At 40.6% G+C, this 17,016-nt stretch overlaps 1 protein-coding gene across 1 annotated transcript in view; it reads right to left on the bottom strand.

Annotated features, from left to right (window-relative positions):
• Pcca (propionyl-CoA carboxylase subunit alpha) overlaps positions 1-17,016 on the bottom strand; it is a 359,306-nt gene that overhangs the window by 167,738 nt on the left and 174,552 nt on the right. Inside the window, exons 15-18 of the mRNA XM_028868277.2 lie at positions 13,242-13,310; positions 11,348-11,423; positions 3,817-3,927; positions 79-181 (exon numbers count right to left, since the gene is read on the bottom strand). Of these exons, the coding sequence (XP_028724110.1) occupies positions 79-181; positions 3,817-3,927; positions 11,348-11,423; positions 13,242-13,310 (359 nt within the window). The remainder of the gene's footprint in view (positions 1-78; positions 182-3,816; positions 3,928-11,347; positions 11,424-13,241; positions 13,311-17,016) is intronic.

Genomic DNA, 17,016 nt, shown 5'->3' on the forward strand with positions numbered 1-17,016 from the left:
CCTTTTGTTGTGCTTTTGTTGGCATGTTTCTATGCAGAAAAGACAATCATGAGTATTTTCTGCCCATTCACTTCATACCTTGAATGCTCTTGAAAGCGCTGTGCTCGTAACTGGGATGCCACGAACAACGACGATGCTATGGCCAGTAACTGGTTTCTCTCACTCTGTGCTAACGTGTGTCCTGTAGGAAATCAATGCATCAGTCACATCTGTAATGTCAGCATCTGCACTTCCTCTTACAGTCATCAGTCAATCAGACAAGAACTCCACCACACATCTATTATGGAGTCAGCATTACACAAGAAGCAGGTGAAAGGGTGTAAGAAAGCGCCATAACAAAGAACCCTGAGCTTTGCTCACTCAAAGCTCACTGCCCAACACAGGGAAAGAGACTTTGTTTTGTTTTCAAAGTTTATTAATTTTCCAACTAGAATTCTCTGGTCAGAGATTTACAAATACCAGAACAATGACATTATTGAAAGCAAGTTTCTAGTTATCATTTAACACTTATTTTTACACAAACCATGATTTAATTTTCAGTGAAAGCTTCTTGTCTAAGCAACTATATTTCAAACTTCTTCATTTATACTGGAGAACAAGAAATTACTGACTTTTCTAAAGCTCTGACTGCGTAAAACACCTTTTATTCTAAAAGTTATGAGTAGACAATTCCAAAATTCATAGTCTGGCTACTCTGCAATGTGAACAATAAAGTGTTAAGGGCATATGTACCGAAGGTGGCCAAAATCTCTCTGGAGCAACTAGCAGAAAGGTTGACTGATACATGGTTGATCCCTCCCCTGTACCTTACCACCAGCCCTGTTTATCTGAACTCTGAAGTACATGAAAGTGTTATGTTTATTGAATCTTTTAGAGAAAGAAACTTAACTGTTTAGGTAAAAATGAAACCACGGCATCTGAGCTGGCACAGGGTTCAGAGCATCCATGGTTCTCGAGAGTCTGTTTCCCAGCACCCAAGTCCAACAGCTCAAAACTCTTACTTTTATTATTTTAAATTATATGCAGGAGTGCGTCTGCATGTGGGTATGTGCACATGAATGCAGGTGCCCATGTGCAGGTGCCCATGGAGGCCAGAGGCAGTGGGTTCCCTGAAGCTGGAGGTATAAACCACTGAAGGTATAAGCCACTGAAATGGGTGTAAGAACTAAACTTGGGTCCTCCGGAAGAAGAGCAAGTACTCTTAACTGCTGAACATCTCTCCAGCCCCAGGAAAGAGATTTAAATAGTTACATAGAACCAAACAATAAATGGGAAAGCCAGACACAGAGAGCTCTCTAGGAACCACACCAGCTCCTCACACTTGCTTCTTGTCCTCACTCCCATCCATAAGTTTATTTCTAAGGAGAGTGAGGATAAAAGGCCAAAGTTCCAACCTCTGTAGAAGCAGATTGATGCTAGTCAGGGACATGGACAAGGCCATGTTTTTCTAGCATGAAGGATTCAAAGAAAATAAAGGCATGCTTCTCCTGCCTTTATGTATGTAGTGAGAACTTGAAGGCAGATCAACCAACTGATTAGTCAATCAACAAATCAACAAATTTCTCGCCCTCACAATTTCTCTCCACACCAAAATTCAGTTGGCCCCAGGGGCAGTGGTCTGGCCCCTGGCCGGCCTCACGTGCCTGACTGCCTTGCAGCAGGTAACTGCTGCACTGGTAGAATTGTTCAGGAATCAATGGGTATCAAAGCAGGAGTCAGACACTGCAGGGTCTGTAGTTAGCACACCACTTGAGAGCCGAAGCAACCACAGTCTGCTGCCAGTCATGTGACAGCAGACAACCACATGGCACAGTAGGTACAACTGGAGTTCTGAGCAAAGAATATCCAGTAGGGACACAAATTTATTTGAAAAAAATAAAGTAGTTAGAACATTATTTCTAAAACTCACTCAGAATAAACTAGAAATACTAAGAATTTAAATACAAATACTTTTCAAGATCTGTAGCACATTCTCTACAAAAAGGTATTCACAAAATAGAAGGGTATGGAAAACCCAAGTGATACATCCCTTTTTGGGACAAATCTCAGACACTGATTGAACTGTAACACAACATGGGAGCTCACCCCTGATTCTAGGATTCCAGAGATACCACTCATTAACTCATAAACCACAACCTTGTGGGCCATGTCACGTCCCTGATCTTCTCCTGACACTGGAGCAGGGAAGAAAAGGCCCACATAATCCACAGCTATACATACATTTTATATGAGGTGCATCACAGAAAAGAGACCCAGACATCCCAAAGCAAACACCTAAAAGAATTCTTCAAGTGTGGCTCAGGGATGACTTGGGACCCTAGCAATCCTGCACAGGCCAGCAAGACTAGAGCAATTTTCCTGTTTTCTTTTTATTGACCTTCATTTTCAAGGTAAAGTATTTCTGCATTTCTTCCTGAAGTCTACTAATGGTTCCAGACCCCAGGACACAGAATACATGATGATATCATTGCTCCCATGTCAACACCAAATGGATTTACTACAATTATTTACAAATGAACCAGTGAGTATATTCCAATTCCTCCGTAACATACAAAGATCAGTAGATACATTAAGCTCTTTGGAGCAAAAGAGAACTAATGGTCCTCAGACTTCATGGGGCACCCCAGTAGCAGGCTCTGAAATCTATCCTCAGCAGCACACAAAAGAGAGAATATGATAACACATATGCATACTTCAGATATTCAATCAAATTCATACAAAAAAATCAGTAACTTCCCAAAGGAAAAGAGATAATTCTGATATTGTTTTTAAAGGGGCTTGATGTTAAAGTGTGACAAGGTACTAGAGAAATAAATACAAAATGCTCATATCTGGTCAATTGAAATTATAGTTCTTAAAATAGCTCCTTCATTTTTTCCTTTAGTTTCAAATCAAAGAAATTTTGCTTTTTAATATTCAAATTTAAAAAGTCAACAATTCTTGTGTATCCTATTTTTAAATTTTAGAACCAATCATTTCAAAGTTCAAATCTAAGAACCTTTTGTAAAAGTGCCCTCAGTTACAAATAGATTTGAGAAAATAAACATACATAATAGAAAATCTTAATGCAGTCATAGAGACAGGCACTTGCCTATGAACAGTGCCGAGGAGATCAGGCCAGATGGGAAACAGATGGGTAACCCCACAGGGCATAGCGACCCGGCCCCAAACATATTGAGAAGGTCCTGGACTTGCTTCATTTGCCACTTCCTGATGTCTCTCAGGCACATACATCAAACAGTCAAAGATGATGGCTTAACATAGCTAAGATTTGCTCTGGGGGAAAACTGGGGAAGGTGAAACCACTGTCTGAAGGACAGGAGATGGTGGCCACTCAGAGAAGGAAAATCTGGCATGAAATAACCTCAGGGAATAACATGGGAGTATTGTAAAATATTACTTTAATTACATAAAGATGTGTTACATTTGTTTATGCTGTCGAATATTACTTTCAACTATGTGAAAGTGTGTTACATTTGTTTATGCTGCATTTGTTTAATGATTTAAAGACGTGTTGCTTTGCCTGCCTAAGGCACCTGATTGGTCTAATAAAAAGCTGAACAGCCAATAGCTAGGCAGTAGAGGAATAGGCAGGGCTGGCAGGCAGAGAGAATAGGGAAGGGGAGGGGAAGGAAGGGGAGGGAAGGGGAGGGTCAAGAATACTCCAAAAAGCTAATACATTAAGTGGAACAGAAGCAAAGGAACCTTCAGTCATAAAAGAAAAGCTATGTGTTGCAATTAAGAACAAAAATAACCTGACATAACAAACTTCTGAGAACTAAACAGTTCAGCGCATATATATACACACACACATACCTTTGAAGCCATCAGGATACACATCAGAGAGAAATTTGGTGCTGATGTCCCCTTTCACAAAGCGTGTGTTGATTATCACCTCGCGAAGCAAGGGGATGTTGTGCGTAACACCTAAAAATAAAAGTTGAAGCTGAATTGGAGAACAATGAGTCAGGTAACAATCTAACTTTGGGAGGGCTGAGGGAATTGATAAAATGCTTGCCATACAAATGAAAGGACCTCAGTTTCACTCCTATGTGAAAAATGCAGAGGATAGCTGTGTATGTCAGTGTTGGGCAGAGACAGGAGGATCACTTCCTGGAGCTTGCTGTCCAGGCAGTCTAGTCAAATCAGTGAGTTCTCGGTTAGTGAGAGACCCTGGAGAGCTACTAGGAAAGATACCAACATTGACCTGTGATGTACACACAAACACAAACTCTGTCTCTCTGTCTCACTCCCTTTGTCTAAGAATAACTCAATTACTTGTCTCCTTAGCTAATAAAAATATTAAAACAAAAGCAAAGCAAAACCTACCCACTCAGACTCCATTTTCCACCCTTCTTGTAGCTAAGCATGACAACAAATTTCTAAGCAAGGGAATGCAAGTTGAAGTGATGTGTTCAACACCTTTCTTTCATTTCCTCCTCTTAGGGGCTTCCTGATGTGGCAGGAATTTCACTTTGGCAATGTAAATGAAGTAGGTCAAGCCCTAGTCTGTTTATCTGTCTGTATGCATGTTTATCCCCTTAAAAATGTCACTATCTGAAAGGACCAACAAACTCATCACATAAAAACCAAGTATATTTCCATAGCATCCATACCACTGTATCGAGACAACTTGGTTAGAGCAGGTTATCATGAACACGAAGTTCACATATGAGGACACAGGTTTAGCTTTCTGAAATAACTATTCATCCCTAGGCTAATTAATATTAACAACTTACTATATCCTCCTGGGCATTTTTTCTATGCATCTCTTTATTCTAGACCACATTATCAACCTATATAAACATGTTACCATCTCTGTTTCCAATTCACAAAATACTGTATATCTCCACTGTATAAAATCAAATTCTTAAATCATCTCACCTACCTCAAACACTTATATCAAGTTCCAGAATTCTACTAGGAATGTTATTCCTTTATACAAAAATTCCACAGATGGAGTTATCCTATTTAGAGGGTTGCAAAATAAATAACCTTTGCATTACATGTCTGTGAGAAACGTACCCCTATCCCAACCTTGCTTTGCAAGCAACAATTTAGCTCATAGCCAAAAATTACTGCTTCCAAGGGCTTTATATTAACAGGCAAAGAATACTAAAAATCAACTACATGCCTGAAGCACAGACATATGAGACATATATAAGGACTTTTATTAAACAAACAAATACTTTCACTACAGAGGTAACAGAAGGTCTATGATGTGTCTGATGACGTAACGAATAACCAGTGAAAACAAGGGGACATTTATCTACAAGTAGGCAGCATTTGATAAGATGCTTAGAGAGACAGACAAAGGGGCGAAACTCTACAATCTTCTTGAAATGGGTGGTGATGTGAAAGGAGGATTAGCAACTGGATCGTGTATTACAAATGGACAAAATCAAAGCACTTTTAAAAAAGGGATCTCATCTGCCAGAGAGAGGTGCTGTGCATAGGAAATGACCACAACAAGGTTCCTAAGAGAAAGGTGAAGCAAGATGTGGGGATGGAAACTTGAGGTCTGGATCGTAGAAGGAATTTTACCTGTTTTGAGAACTTTTCACATGGCTGGAGAGATGGCTTAGTAGTTAAGAACACTTGTTGCTCTTGCAGAAGGTACAGGTTCAATTCCCAGCACCCATATGGTGGCTCACAACCACTCAAAACTCCAGTTCCAGGCAGACTGGTGCCCTCTTCTGACTCCATGAGCACAAGACATATACATGGTGCACATACACACATACATACATACAAGCAAAACACTCATATATAGAGAATAAAATAGATAATTTTTTAAAAAATCAAAGATTTTCATTGTTGCACAAAGCAAATGGTTGCCAGTGGGCATTTGTGTGGAGAAGACTGAAAGGAGGGCAATCCAGCCAAAGAGGAGGAGAGACAGTCAAATGCAGCTGAAAGGCCAATGCAGCAGTCAAGGTCCAACAGGCCCCAGGAAAAAGTCACTGTGCCTTCAGAAAAATGAGAGAGTAGTGGGGAGAAGCAGAGTGAAGCTGGAAGGCCTACACATCACGAGGAGGGAGTGAAGGTGGGAAGCACATCGTTTACAACCGCACAATGGAAACTGCCCAGGCTGTACTCCACAGCAAAGGGCTGACAGTGTCTGTGGAGAAAATGAGTGGGACCTGAGAGAGTGATGGACTTAGCCACAATCGGAATGGCTAGGCTGATGTCAAGGGAAGGATGTGAGTCAGAATGTCCTAATCTCTGGGTCTACAGAGTAACAGAGGCTGCCTCAGCTGACATGGAGAGGACAAGGGGAAAACACTTGTTTCACTCTGAGCAAGGCAGATAGATGCCTGTGAGAAACAGGCTGGTGCTGTCTGAGGGATTCCCACTCCAGTCCATGACAGGTAAGAGGGTCTCAAGACCTGGCCAGGGCCACCAACAGGAAGGAAGCCAAACAGCAGGAGAAGCAGCAGACTCAGGCAGGATGAAATCAACCCCACACACTGCCACAGGTATTACAATAACCAAAGTGTGCAAGAAATAACACCCTACGGGAGGACCAACATCAGAAGACTAAGGTGCAGCAGCAATTTAATTCAAAGAGAGAAAAATGATTGTTCTTACATGAAAATTAATAACTCAGTTAATCCATTCACAAGACACTCTCCCCAACCTGCTACTGAAATAGTAAATAGGTTAGTGAGACAGTCTAACTCCTATGATTACTGCTCCAGTTAGTAAAATAAAATTAATATTTGCCTACATATGTAATATTTCACAGTTAGCTTTACTGAGTTTTCCTTTACAGCCTAGACCTGGTAGAGGTTTCTCATCTCTCCATACTGCCAATACCCAAACAGCACAATCTGCCTTCAGCAAATATAACACGGTTTAAAGATGCAGTTTATAATTTGGACAAGATGAAGTTACTTTCTGATACCCAAAATATTGAAATAAATACAAGTGACAGGGTAAATGCTGCAATGGCATTTCATTCCATATTCATAGTTGAAAAGGGGTATTTGTTTTAGAAAAGGTAACCCAAAAGGATTGTGAACAAATATTACTTAAATTCAGGATATTAAACAGCAGAGCCAAGCACACACATGGGCACCTGCTCTTCTTACAGTTGACTCTCTTTCATCCCTTCCCTCTGTCCTCAGGCTCCTGCGGCTTTCCTGTCACGTGTGTCCTCTGTACTCTCCCCCCATGCCCTCAGAACTTCTCTTTACACTCTCTTGGTCTCCTTTCTGACTTCACCCACATTTACACCTGTTTATAAACACACACACACACACACACACACACACACACTACAAACTCTACAAACTAGAGTGGTCGTGATCATAACAATGAGAAGACAAGGTTGATGTCTTTCTGAGTCTGGATCACCTTGCTTAATATAATTCTTTCCAACCCCATCCATTTTCCTGAAATTTTCATAATTTCATTTTTCTTTACAGCATAGTAAAATTCTATTGTGTCTATATACCACATTTTCGATACACATTCATCTATTGATGGGCATCTAGGCTGCTTCCATTCTATTGAAGAATTTTTTTTAATCTTTCTACTTTATAATAAATACAACATGAAAAAGACTTAGATTTCACTAAGTAATGTTTCAAGAATAAAACTGAAACTCAAATACATTTTTCCTTACACTCTGAGTAGCATACCACATACTGCTATGTGAGATTAAGCCCCAGCGGTTCTGGTTCTCTAAGGCACACAGTGAAGTAACCCTTCTTTTCCATGTATGGCTGACAGCACAACTAGCTGCTCCAAGAACTAGTGCCCAGGAACGGATTCTAAAGCCCAAACAGGAATAATCAGGAAACCATTCCGTACATAAAAAGCTCGAAACAGCAGAGGGAAGGAACGATCCATATGAGAGGTACCACTGTGCATTTAGTTTGCTGTCTTTCCATGTCCCAGGAAAGACAATGCCATGTGAGTAAGTCCCTGTATAAACAGTAGGCGGACAGTACAGTATTCTTTCAGAGTTAGTTTATAGCCTCACTAATATTATTAATCACATAATCATAAAAATTATGAGTGAGAGTTTCAGATTGGGAATTGGGGTGACCTGTGCCAGAGTTCACCAGATCCCATCTGCATGGGAAATCATGACCAGGCCACAGAGGGAGGCCTCTGGGGCAGCCTTCTGACTGCCTGCTGGTTCCAAAACAGCAGGCCAGACACTAGCTGTGCACTCCACCAGGATCAAACAGAGGCCGAGGCCACTGCTTCTTTCCTGGGGACTTGGAATTTAAGTTTAATCTAGGTATACTATGCTCTAAAATTTCTCTACTTTCACAAATGTTCAAGTAATTTGGTGGGGCGGGGGGAGGGGGGGTGAATCCACATTTACCAATGAAGCAGGTACTTAACAATACAGTAAATTCTTCTTCCTTTCCTGCCCTTTACAAAACAGTTTTAAAACACACCCATCCTTTAGAATTCACCAGGTAAATAAGTAAATATCAAAGGTAATAGTAGGAAGCAGGGAGGGAACCTTTTATTTTAAAAAACAACAACAACAACAAAAAACAACTTATTCTGTAATGATTTCAGAATCTTCAAAAGTTGACAAACTAATACAGATAATTATTGTTCACCCTTGACCCAGGCTCTGAGTCTGTGGTAGTCTCTACGCATAGACCACAGACCACACACACCATTTTCTAATGTAAACACTGGAAGGTAAGTTGAAGACAGGACAGCCTCCAAACATCATCCTGTACATTTCCTAAGAAAAGTTTCTTCTGCAGACAAGTGTCTATCTAAACTACAGACATTACTCAAACTTCCCCAGCTGTCCTACTTACGACTTTTACTACAAAGGAAAGCCTTTTTCCTGGTCCAGGATCTAGTGCAAACCCCCTTGCACTGGCTGGTCTGTGCCTCTGGTTTGCTTTGATCTAGATAAGCTGCTGCCTTCTCTTTGTGTTTATTGACCTTGACACCTTTGAAGATCAGAAGCCATTTATTTTGTTGACTGTCTTTCAGGTTGGTATGTCTGGTGTTTCCTCATGATTATATTCAGTCACCCATTTTCAAGTCGTGTGCCTGCATGCATGTGTGTGTGGGTGTGTGGGTGTGCATGTGTGTCACCAATGATAACAAGAGGAGCAGGACAGGAGTGAGCCCTGGCTGCTGGGTAAAGTTGCAATCATGAAGCAGTTCCCATGTTGCTTATTAAGTGTATTATGGAGGGGTGCCAAGAAATTATGAAAAGAGTTGTTTCTCTATTTTCCCCATTAACTTCAGCATCTACTGATTTTCTTATGTTTTATATTCTCAATACAGTGTTTTTTCTACATCTATTGGTTTAAAATCTATGTGAAGGAGCCATGCCATCTCCTTCATTTATCCAACCCAAATATTTCCAGCTCCTGACTCTCACTTCAGCTACAGGCTGTAAGCCACTGCTGGCACTACTTCCTGTGTGGCAGACTCTGAGTTTGACCAGTGGAGGCCTCTTCAAGCAGCTCCTGTGTCTTCCTACTAGATCTGCTTTTGAGGTTTTCCTTGGTTTGTTTGTTTTACAGTTTATACAGGGTGTCACACTGTAGCCAAAACTGGCCTGGAACTGTCACACACCAATCCTCCTGCCTCAGCCTACCAAGTAAGTGGAGTCCAGGTGAGTGCTGGGATGACAGGTGTGGATCTCGCCTGTCCTGACTGCACTTTTCCAGCACAGCTTCCCCTCTTACATGGACAGTTCAGGCTCATCTTATGCTCTTCCTGAAGCCAAGCCTGGACACATTTAGTAAACTGAGTGGACAGAAGCCAAGCACATGAACAAGCACACTCTATACAGGACTATCATCCTACAACTGCTGTCCCCAAAGTGCCAACAGTGCCCAAATTCAGACCCTTCAGCTAGAGAATGTACATATGGTGTGTGTATACATGGGTACATTCACACACATGCACACACCTTTACATAGTCCTCAGTTTATATTAAAGCCCAAGAGTTCTCACGGATACCTTCAGACTCAACTTCATACCACACACAGGGTTCTTTCCACCCCAGGCATTCATTCCCACATCTGTTACTGCCTTTCTGACAAGGAGAAACTTGGTTCTTATTATCCACAATACATGTATTTATTTCCTCAATTCCAGAATGTACATAAATTCGTTTCAGACCTGCTAAAGCATCAACTATGAAAAATAAACATACTAATTAGAGTTTAATATTTATCTAGACATATTTTCTCTTTAGCCTAGGGATATGTATAGTAAATACACAGTTTATTTGGGTTAGTTCTCCTCACACTCTCACCCTTCTGCAGGATTGTATGACTCATCTGAAATGTGTCCCATTAGTTGTTAGTATTCCATTTTGAGTCTTACTTACGAAACACTAATTAGTCCAGTTTCAAAAACAGTCACATTCATAGTCACAGAGTCTCTACCTTTATCTCATTTACTTGTTTCCAATTCCCTACTCATTTCTACCATACCCACCCCACTTCCTGCCGATCTTGTATCTTTATTCAGATGTCTGTTTGTACACATTATTGTGTGTACCTACAGAGGCCAGAAGCTCTGGTCAGCCCCCTGGAGCTTGAGTTATGAGTGGTTGTGAGCCACCTGATGTAGATGCTGAACCCAAACTCAGGTCCCCTGGAAGAGCAGAGGCCAAAAATGATCCAGCACCCAGGCTTGCCTAGAGGATGATCTTAAACTCCCACTGGCCATTCAAAATTATAATGTACACTTGAATCTGATAGCAAAGCTATTTTCATTACTAACACAAAGTTGGTACTAATATTTAGTATACAATTTTCTCCTCAAAGTGGGTAAGGATAACCACTTTACAGAGTCAAGTACAAGAGCGGCTTCTGTTTCAGGCAGCACCTCACTCAGAAATGAGGGCAGAGACCCAGGGAAGAAAACTGCACTTTCCAGCAAACTACCTACCTCTTCTCCACGCAGAAGCCAAGAGCTGTTCTCCCAGAGCCCGAATTAATCAAATGTAAGGAAGGCCCTGTGTCCATTTGCACATGTCTGTAAGCTTCCTACTTCCAACCCAAAAACTCACAGACAGTGACACAGCAAACTCGCTCTCCAACTATGTGGGACAACGGTTCCTCACAGTCTCTCGTACTACATACAGTATACAAGTAAGAGATACCATGAGTCCTTCAGAGGAATGAGCTATGTCCCATGTTCAATTAAATAACTTAGACTGCAGAGAGCCAAACACCTGTGCCTGGTGTCAATGTTCAACTTGTTCATACTTTTCTCATCTTCATTTAAGCACAGTAATAATTATTTTGTGGAATTCCCTAAGTACAAAGCCTCATGCTGTTCACTAGACCGGATGCCACACATAGTAACAGAACAGCAAATGTGTATATTTTACCTCGGATCACGTAATTATCCAGTGCGTCTTCCATCCTCTTCAGTGCTTCTGCTCTATCAGACCCATATGTGATTAGCTACAAGCAAGCAAACAAAACTGTATAAACAGCCAGCCACACACAGTGACGAGGACACGTAAAGGTTTATATTTCCTAACACATTCACCAATGTGTCTTTTCAATTTTCAAATACAAAATGACAATTAAGATTTCTTTGAATAAACAAATGAGAACCAACCCATCTCAGATGTTTCCACGACATGTCATTGTCATAGTAAAGAAGATTTGAAAACTGGAAACAAGCACAGAAGGAAGATGGAGGAGAGGAGGGAACAGAGCCTGAAGAACTGACCCAGCCCCGCAGCACATGGCACAGTGTGGGGCTAGGGATGAATCTCTAATATCCCTGGTTTTCTAGGCTTCCAAGTTTGATTTCCTAAACAACTAAAACTTTTGTAACTTTCAAAAGAGCCAGTATGAAAGTGAAAGAAAAGGTTAAACTGTCCTTAAAATTACCGTCTCCCACAGCCTAACACAAAAGTTGAAGGTGCTGGCTGAAACAAGGAGGGCCATTTTTCTGCATGAATCTATGTCTTTTTATATGGAATCTCTAAAATTTTAAAAAATAAGACCTTGACAACATATATTGTCTTTTTTAATGCATATCAACAAATTATAGGCTGTAATTATTTTAGTAAATTTTATACACTCTTTAATATAAACCCAGTTTGCCACATGGTGGCATATACCTTTAAGGCCAGCACTTGAGAGGCAGAAGCAGACAGATCTCTGTGAGTTTGAGACCAGTCTGGTTTACAAAGCATGTTCCAGGTCATCCAGCTACATAGTGAGACACTGTCTCAGAAAAATAAATAAATAAATAAATTTTACACATATAATTCATCTAGAAAATTTGTAGGGCACTTTTCTGAATGGAAGAACATTCATCTAAAAAAGAAACAGCAAGTTTGAAAATCAGTTTGTAATATTTTGTGTATTTTTACTTTCAAAGTGTGTTTCTCTAATAATTAAAGCATCTAAGATTTCTTTTAAGAATATTAATGGTAAAAATAAGTGAAAAAATTGTGAAGATAAAAATTGTGTAGCTTGTTTCTTCAGCTACAACTACATAAGAAAGCACTTGGGGACCAGGGGTGTGGTTCATGGCAGAGTGCTGGGCAACCCTGCATGATCCCCGTTTGATCCCAAGCACAAAACTAAAGGAAAACCTAAAGATAATCAGTCCTTGAGATAAAGTTATTGTTTCAGAGACAAGGAGTTCTTAAATAAAATCCAAAGTTTATACATTGCAGCATTTTACAATTTATGAAGTCTTAAGATTTTAGAAGTCTATGATTTTTTTACTTTACTCTGCTAAGTTAAAGTTTAAAAAGACACATAGGCCAAGTCTTATGGTACACTTTTCTATAAAAGTTAGCTGGGTCAGGTGGTGACCTGACTGGGACGCACCAAGCTCTGGGTTCCAGCCATAGTGTAAACAACCAAAGTCAAATCCACTCAAGCTGTCATTTAGAAAACCTTCCAAGGTCAAGAGTACTCTTAACAAATACAGCCTACAGGCCCAGTCCTCCACAGAGCCTGCCACTTACATCACCCTCTTTTGGAAGGGCAAAACCAACCTAATTCCTTTCATTGCAGCAGGCCGAGCTGCCATTGGCTAAAATGGGTGCTGTGCACATGCACCGAGCAGTGCTGGTGGCCATGTGACCCTATGGCTGAGGGAGCCCTACAGAGCCATGAGAGCACTGCTCTCACTTTCATATACTGTCCTCTGGTTTGTTTAATTACAGCACATTGTTAAGAAAAAGGCTCAACTTCTGATTCCTGGATTAAATATGTGTACTGTTTCAAAGAAAATAAAGAAATGGAACTAACTTTTGATATCATAGGGTCATAATAGATGCTGATATCACTTCCTGGTTGGATGCCACTGTCAACGCGAACCTGAGAAAGAAAAGAAAAAGTACATAACTTCATATTGGGCAGATTGGTTTCATTTAACCACAAGCTATTTTTTCCATGGAGAAAAAGGATAATAAAGTTTCAGTCTCAACATCCCTGCCTCTGGAAAACAATCCAGACACATAATGATATTTATCTCTTAATATACACTATGGCATACAACTTTTGTTCTTTCACTTAAAAAAAGAAACTGGAAGGAGGGCGGCTTCATACATCCCTATGCTGGGGTGCACCTGCTACTGGCTGCAGCATGTTGGGATGATGGCCCACTAAAGCCCCCTCCCTCAGAGAGCACTGGGGAGGAGGCCATAGCTGTACCTCTGAGCCATAGGAACTGGTCAGGCTTTCAAGTCTGCAACACTTTTCCTCTTTTGCCTCATCTCCTCTATTCATCTCCTGAATGCTATTTTCTGATACTTTTGGTCCCCAGAGGCCTTGTGTTTACACAGCTTTTCACAAGGCTCTGTTCTGTGAGGATACAAGCCCCAATTAGAGTTTGGATTCTGCACTTTTCATCTTGGGCAGGACCAACGTAGGTTCAAATATCCTTTTGAAGCCCCTGGCTGCTGCTCACCAGCCAACAAGTTAGTTAGTGCGTCACTGACTCGGGTCTTCCTCTCCCAGCCTGACGCCAGCAGCACAACAGAGGTGGCCATGTAAAGCTCTGAATGAGCATCTGCCAAGGACAGGGCATTCATTAGATTCATTGTGACCAAGTTTTGGATCTGAAGGATTTAGATGCTAATCAAAATATTTAAGACTGGGAGGCATCATATCCTAGGGCTTAGGAGGGAAGAATTTAGTCGAAGCTTCCAAAACAGCAGGACAGTAGTGCCCAACATTGTGAGGGGTGGAAAGAGAAGACAGGAAGCTCTGTCACCTGTGAGAAGGAGGCTTTCCAATAAACAGCAGCTCATCTGACTGTGGCAAGGCAGGAAAAGGTCAACGCAGCGGCTGGTAGGCCTTTAATATTTTAATTTAGGCAATTATCAAGGGACCGCACATAGAACCTCTTGTCTAGAATATCCACATGAGGGTAGATGATGGCTTTATTACAAGACATTAGAAGATAAGTGAAAAAAATCACATCACTCTTCTCTTTTTAAAGAGAAAGCTGGAACATGCCCAGGGCCTCTTATTTCTGTATGTGCAGCACAAGCAGCAATTTGGGTCCATGTACCCCACATTCCAAATGAGTCTTAAAGTGAAAGCCACTCCACATTCGCACAAGACGTGCGCGGCCTTTATATGCTGAAAACATACTTCAGGGCATAAATTCTATAAAATTTGGTGTTTGTAAAAAATGGGAAAGAAGTAATAGGGCAACCGTGAAAGCGGTAAAGTTTTCGTGTGCTTTCTCTCAGCATTTAAATGGCCACTGTAACCAGGTTAAGAAAAACGATGTCTTTTTTTATTAGTTTGGGTGCCAATAAGCCAGAACTGCTCTGGCCAGCTTGTCAGCTTTACACCCACAGCACATTGCCAAAGCTTGTTTGACACCAGGATTGTTGCAGGTCTGAGGCTCTGACTTTCAGTACATCTTGTCATCTGCTGCACAGCTTATGTCCAACCCACTGGTAAAACACTACAAGCAATAAGGAATATTATTGTATTCCTCTGCAGTTCATAACATAGTTTTCATCATCTTAAATAATACCACCCTAAAAGCTAAATAACCTATCCGTGGCTACTAGATATAACTGTCTTTGTTGTTCACTAAAATAATTACAGGAATTTGTCACTTTAAACCCACAGGGTAAAATAAAAATGTATCATATACAATCAGCACATGCAAGCAGATCAACATTCCCAAGGAAACTGTACAAAGCAAAAAAGAAACCTGACTTTTAACTTATTGTTTATATAGGTTATCCCAAATAATAGCCAACTACATATCTTACTTCTAACAACCAATTAAAAACAAATTTGGTGCCTATTCATCCATGAAAACAAAGCTTACATAAATTTTCACTGACTTTCACTTCAAGAGTAGAGTCAAATGTATCTCTAAGCAGACAATCAAAGACTACAAGGAAAAGCCTCAGCCCTGCTCTAACAATGTGTTTCAGGCTTAAAGAAGCATGTGAAAGGTGTGAACTAAAAGTTAACTCTGAAGTATTTGCTCCTTCTTGTGACCAAAAAACCTAAGAGCCAAAACTGGCTTCCTGAGTGAAGCTGAGACATCCAGTAAAGCGAAGGGAAGAGGGCCACACTACAAACACTCATGCACCCAAGTGTGAGGTTCTCAAGTCAGTCCTTAGGCGGTGTCTAAAATTGCTTTCGTCAGCCAAATAGTGGATCCTAGAAACTATCAGGCATGTCCCACCCTTCATTCTCAACTCACCTCCCCCTCAGCACAACTCCCAGCCCGCCATGCCTACCTGACAAGTGACAGCCCAATCTGATTAAATGCTTCTAAGGGAGGGGACTCATGGGCTTCCATGACAGGCCAAAAGTGATCACCATGGAGATACATAATTACAGCTGTCAACGCATCTACTGTCCTGCTGACATCAATTTGATTGCTCCCAGCAATAATGATAGACAAAGCTTAGTGCGCACTCTCCTGCCCCCAATCTCTTCATCTATTCCTTGGTCCATTTAGCTGACATGCAACATTCACACACGCAAATAACAGCAGTAAGCAGAACATTTAAGGCATTTTAATTGTTTTTTCTTTCTATGGATGGATCACAACTGCAAATGTTATTACATAAAACTCCTGCTGCAGCATTAATTGAAGAAAGATTTGGTGGGACAAAGACTGTAGGGGGTAGAGTTTGTCCATTATCACTTGTACTTTCAACAGGTCTCACGTTTGAAAATTGCAAATTGCAAAAACTTGAGAGGGCAAAATGTTTGACATTCTGTGAGCTATTACAACATGGTGGAAACTTCTAACAACTAGAGTAATCATTACGCTTCTTATTTAAGACTTTTTTGTTTGATTAAAAAAGTATTTAGATATGTCCCTATGACATTTGCTCTCATGTGCTATTTAGCATCACATAATGCCTATTCAATCTTTACAATTTTTTTCTGCCTCCACGCTTTGAACACAGCATGGAGTCTCTAGGCCTAGAAGGGGTCAAATCCCTTTAGAAAGCACATGGGCAAAAACAGTTTAAAAGTGAAATAAATCATATATCCAATAACATCTTCAAATTTAGAATTCTTCCTGTAATCTTTCACCATCTTCTTACCACCCATCAAACTGAACAATCATGTTCACAGATGCTGCAGTCCTGTCACCCACTAACATTACGTCATCTATACATGCACTTAGTGCCTTGATTAAGAGAGAAGGTACCTCCCTTGTTCTTTTCATGCATCCAAATTGCTTAAAGGACATGAAACAGACCAACTATGGGATAAAATGAATGCTGGTCACTTTTTCCTTAAAGCTGGTAATGCCGCACAGAAGGAGTTACTTTGTTCTCCTTAATAAAGTCCTGCTGATGGGCTGATTTTGTGCTTGAATTTCTTGACATCTGACTACAACAGGGGGTTGGATTAGGCTGTTTTTTTTTTTTAAAGATTATATTTTTAACACAAAAAAGTCATTTCCCATTCTTATGATACTATAATCTTTACAGTATAAACTATCATTTATATGATTAGATGTGTTTGAACTTACCCTGTTGAGTAGATTCTGATGTTTCTGAATACCATAAAGTACAAAAAATAT

Source organism: Peromyscus leucopus, chromosome 9 (assembly GCF_004664715.2).
Source record: "Peromyscus leucopus breed LL Stock chromosome 9, UCI_PerLeu_2.1, whole genome shotgun sequence".
Lineage (NCBI taxonomy): Eukaryota > Metazoa > Chordata > Mammalia > Rodentia > Cricetidae > Peromyscus > Peromyscus leucopus.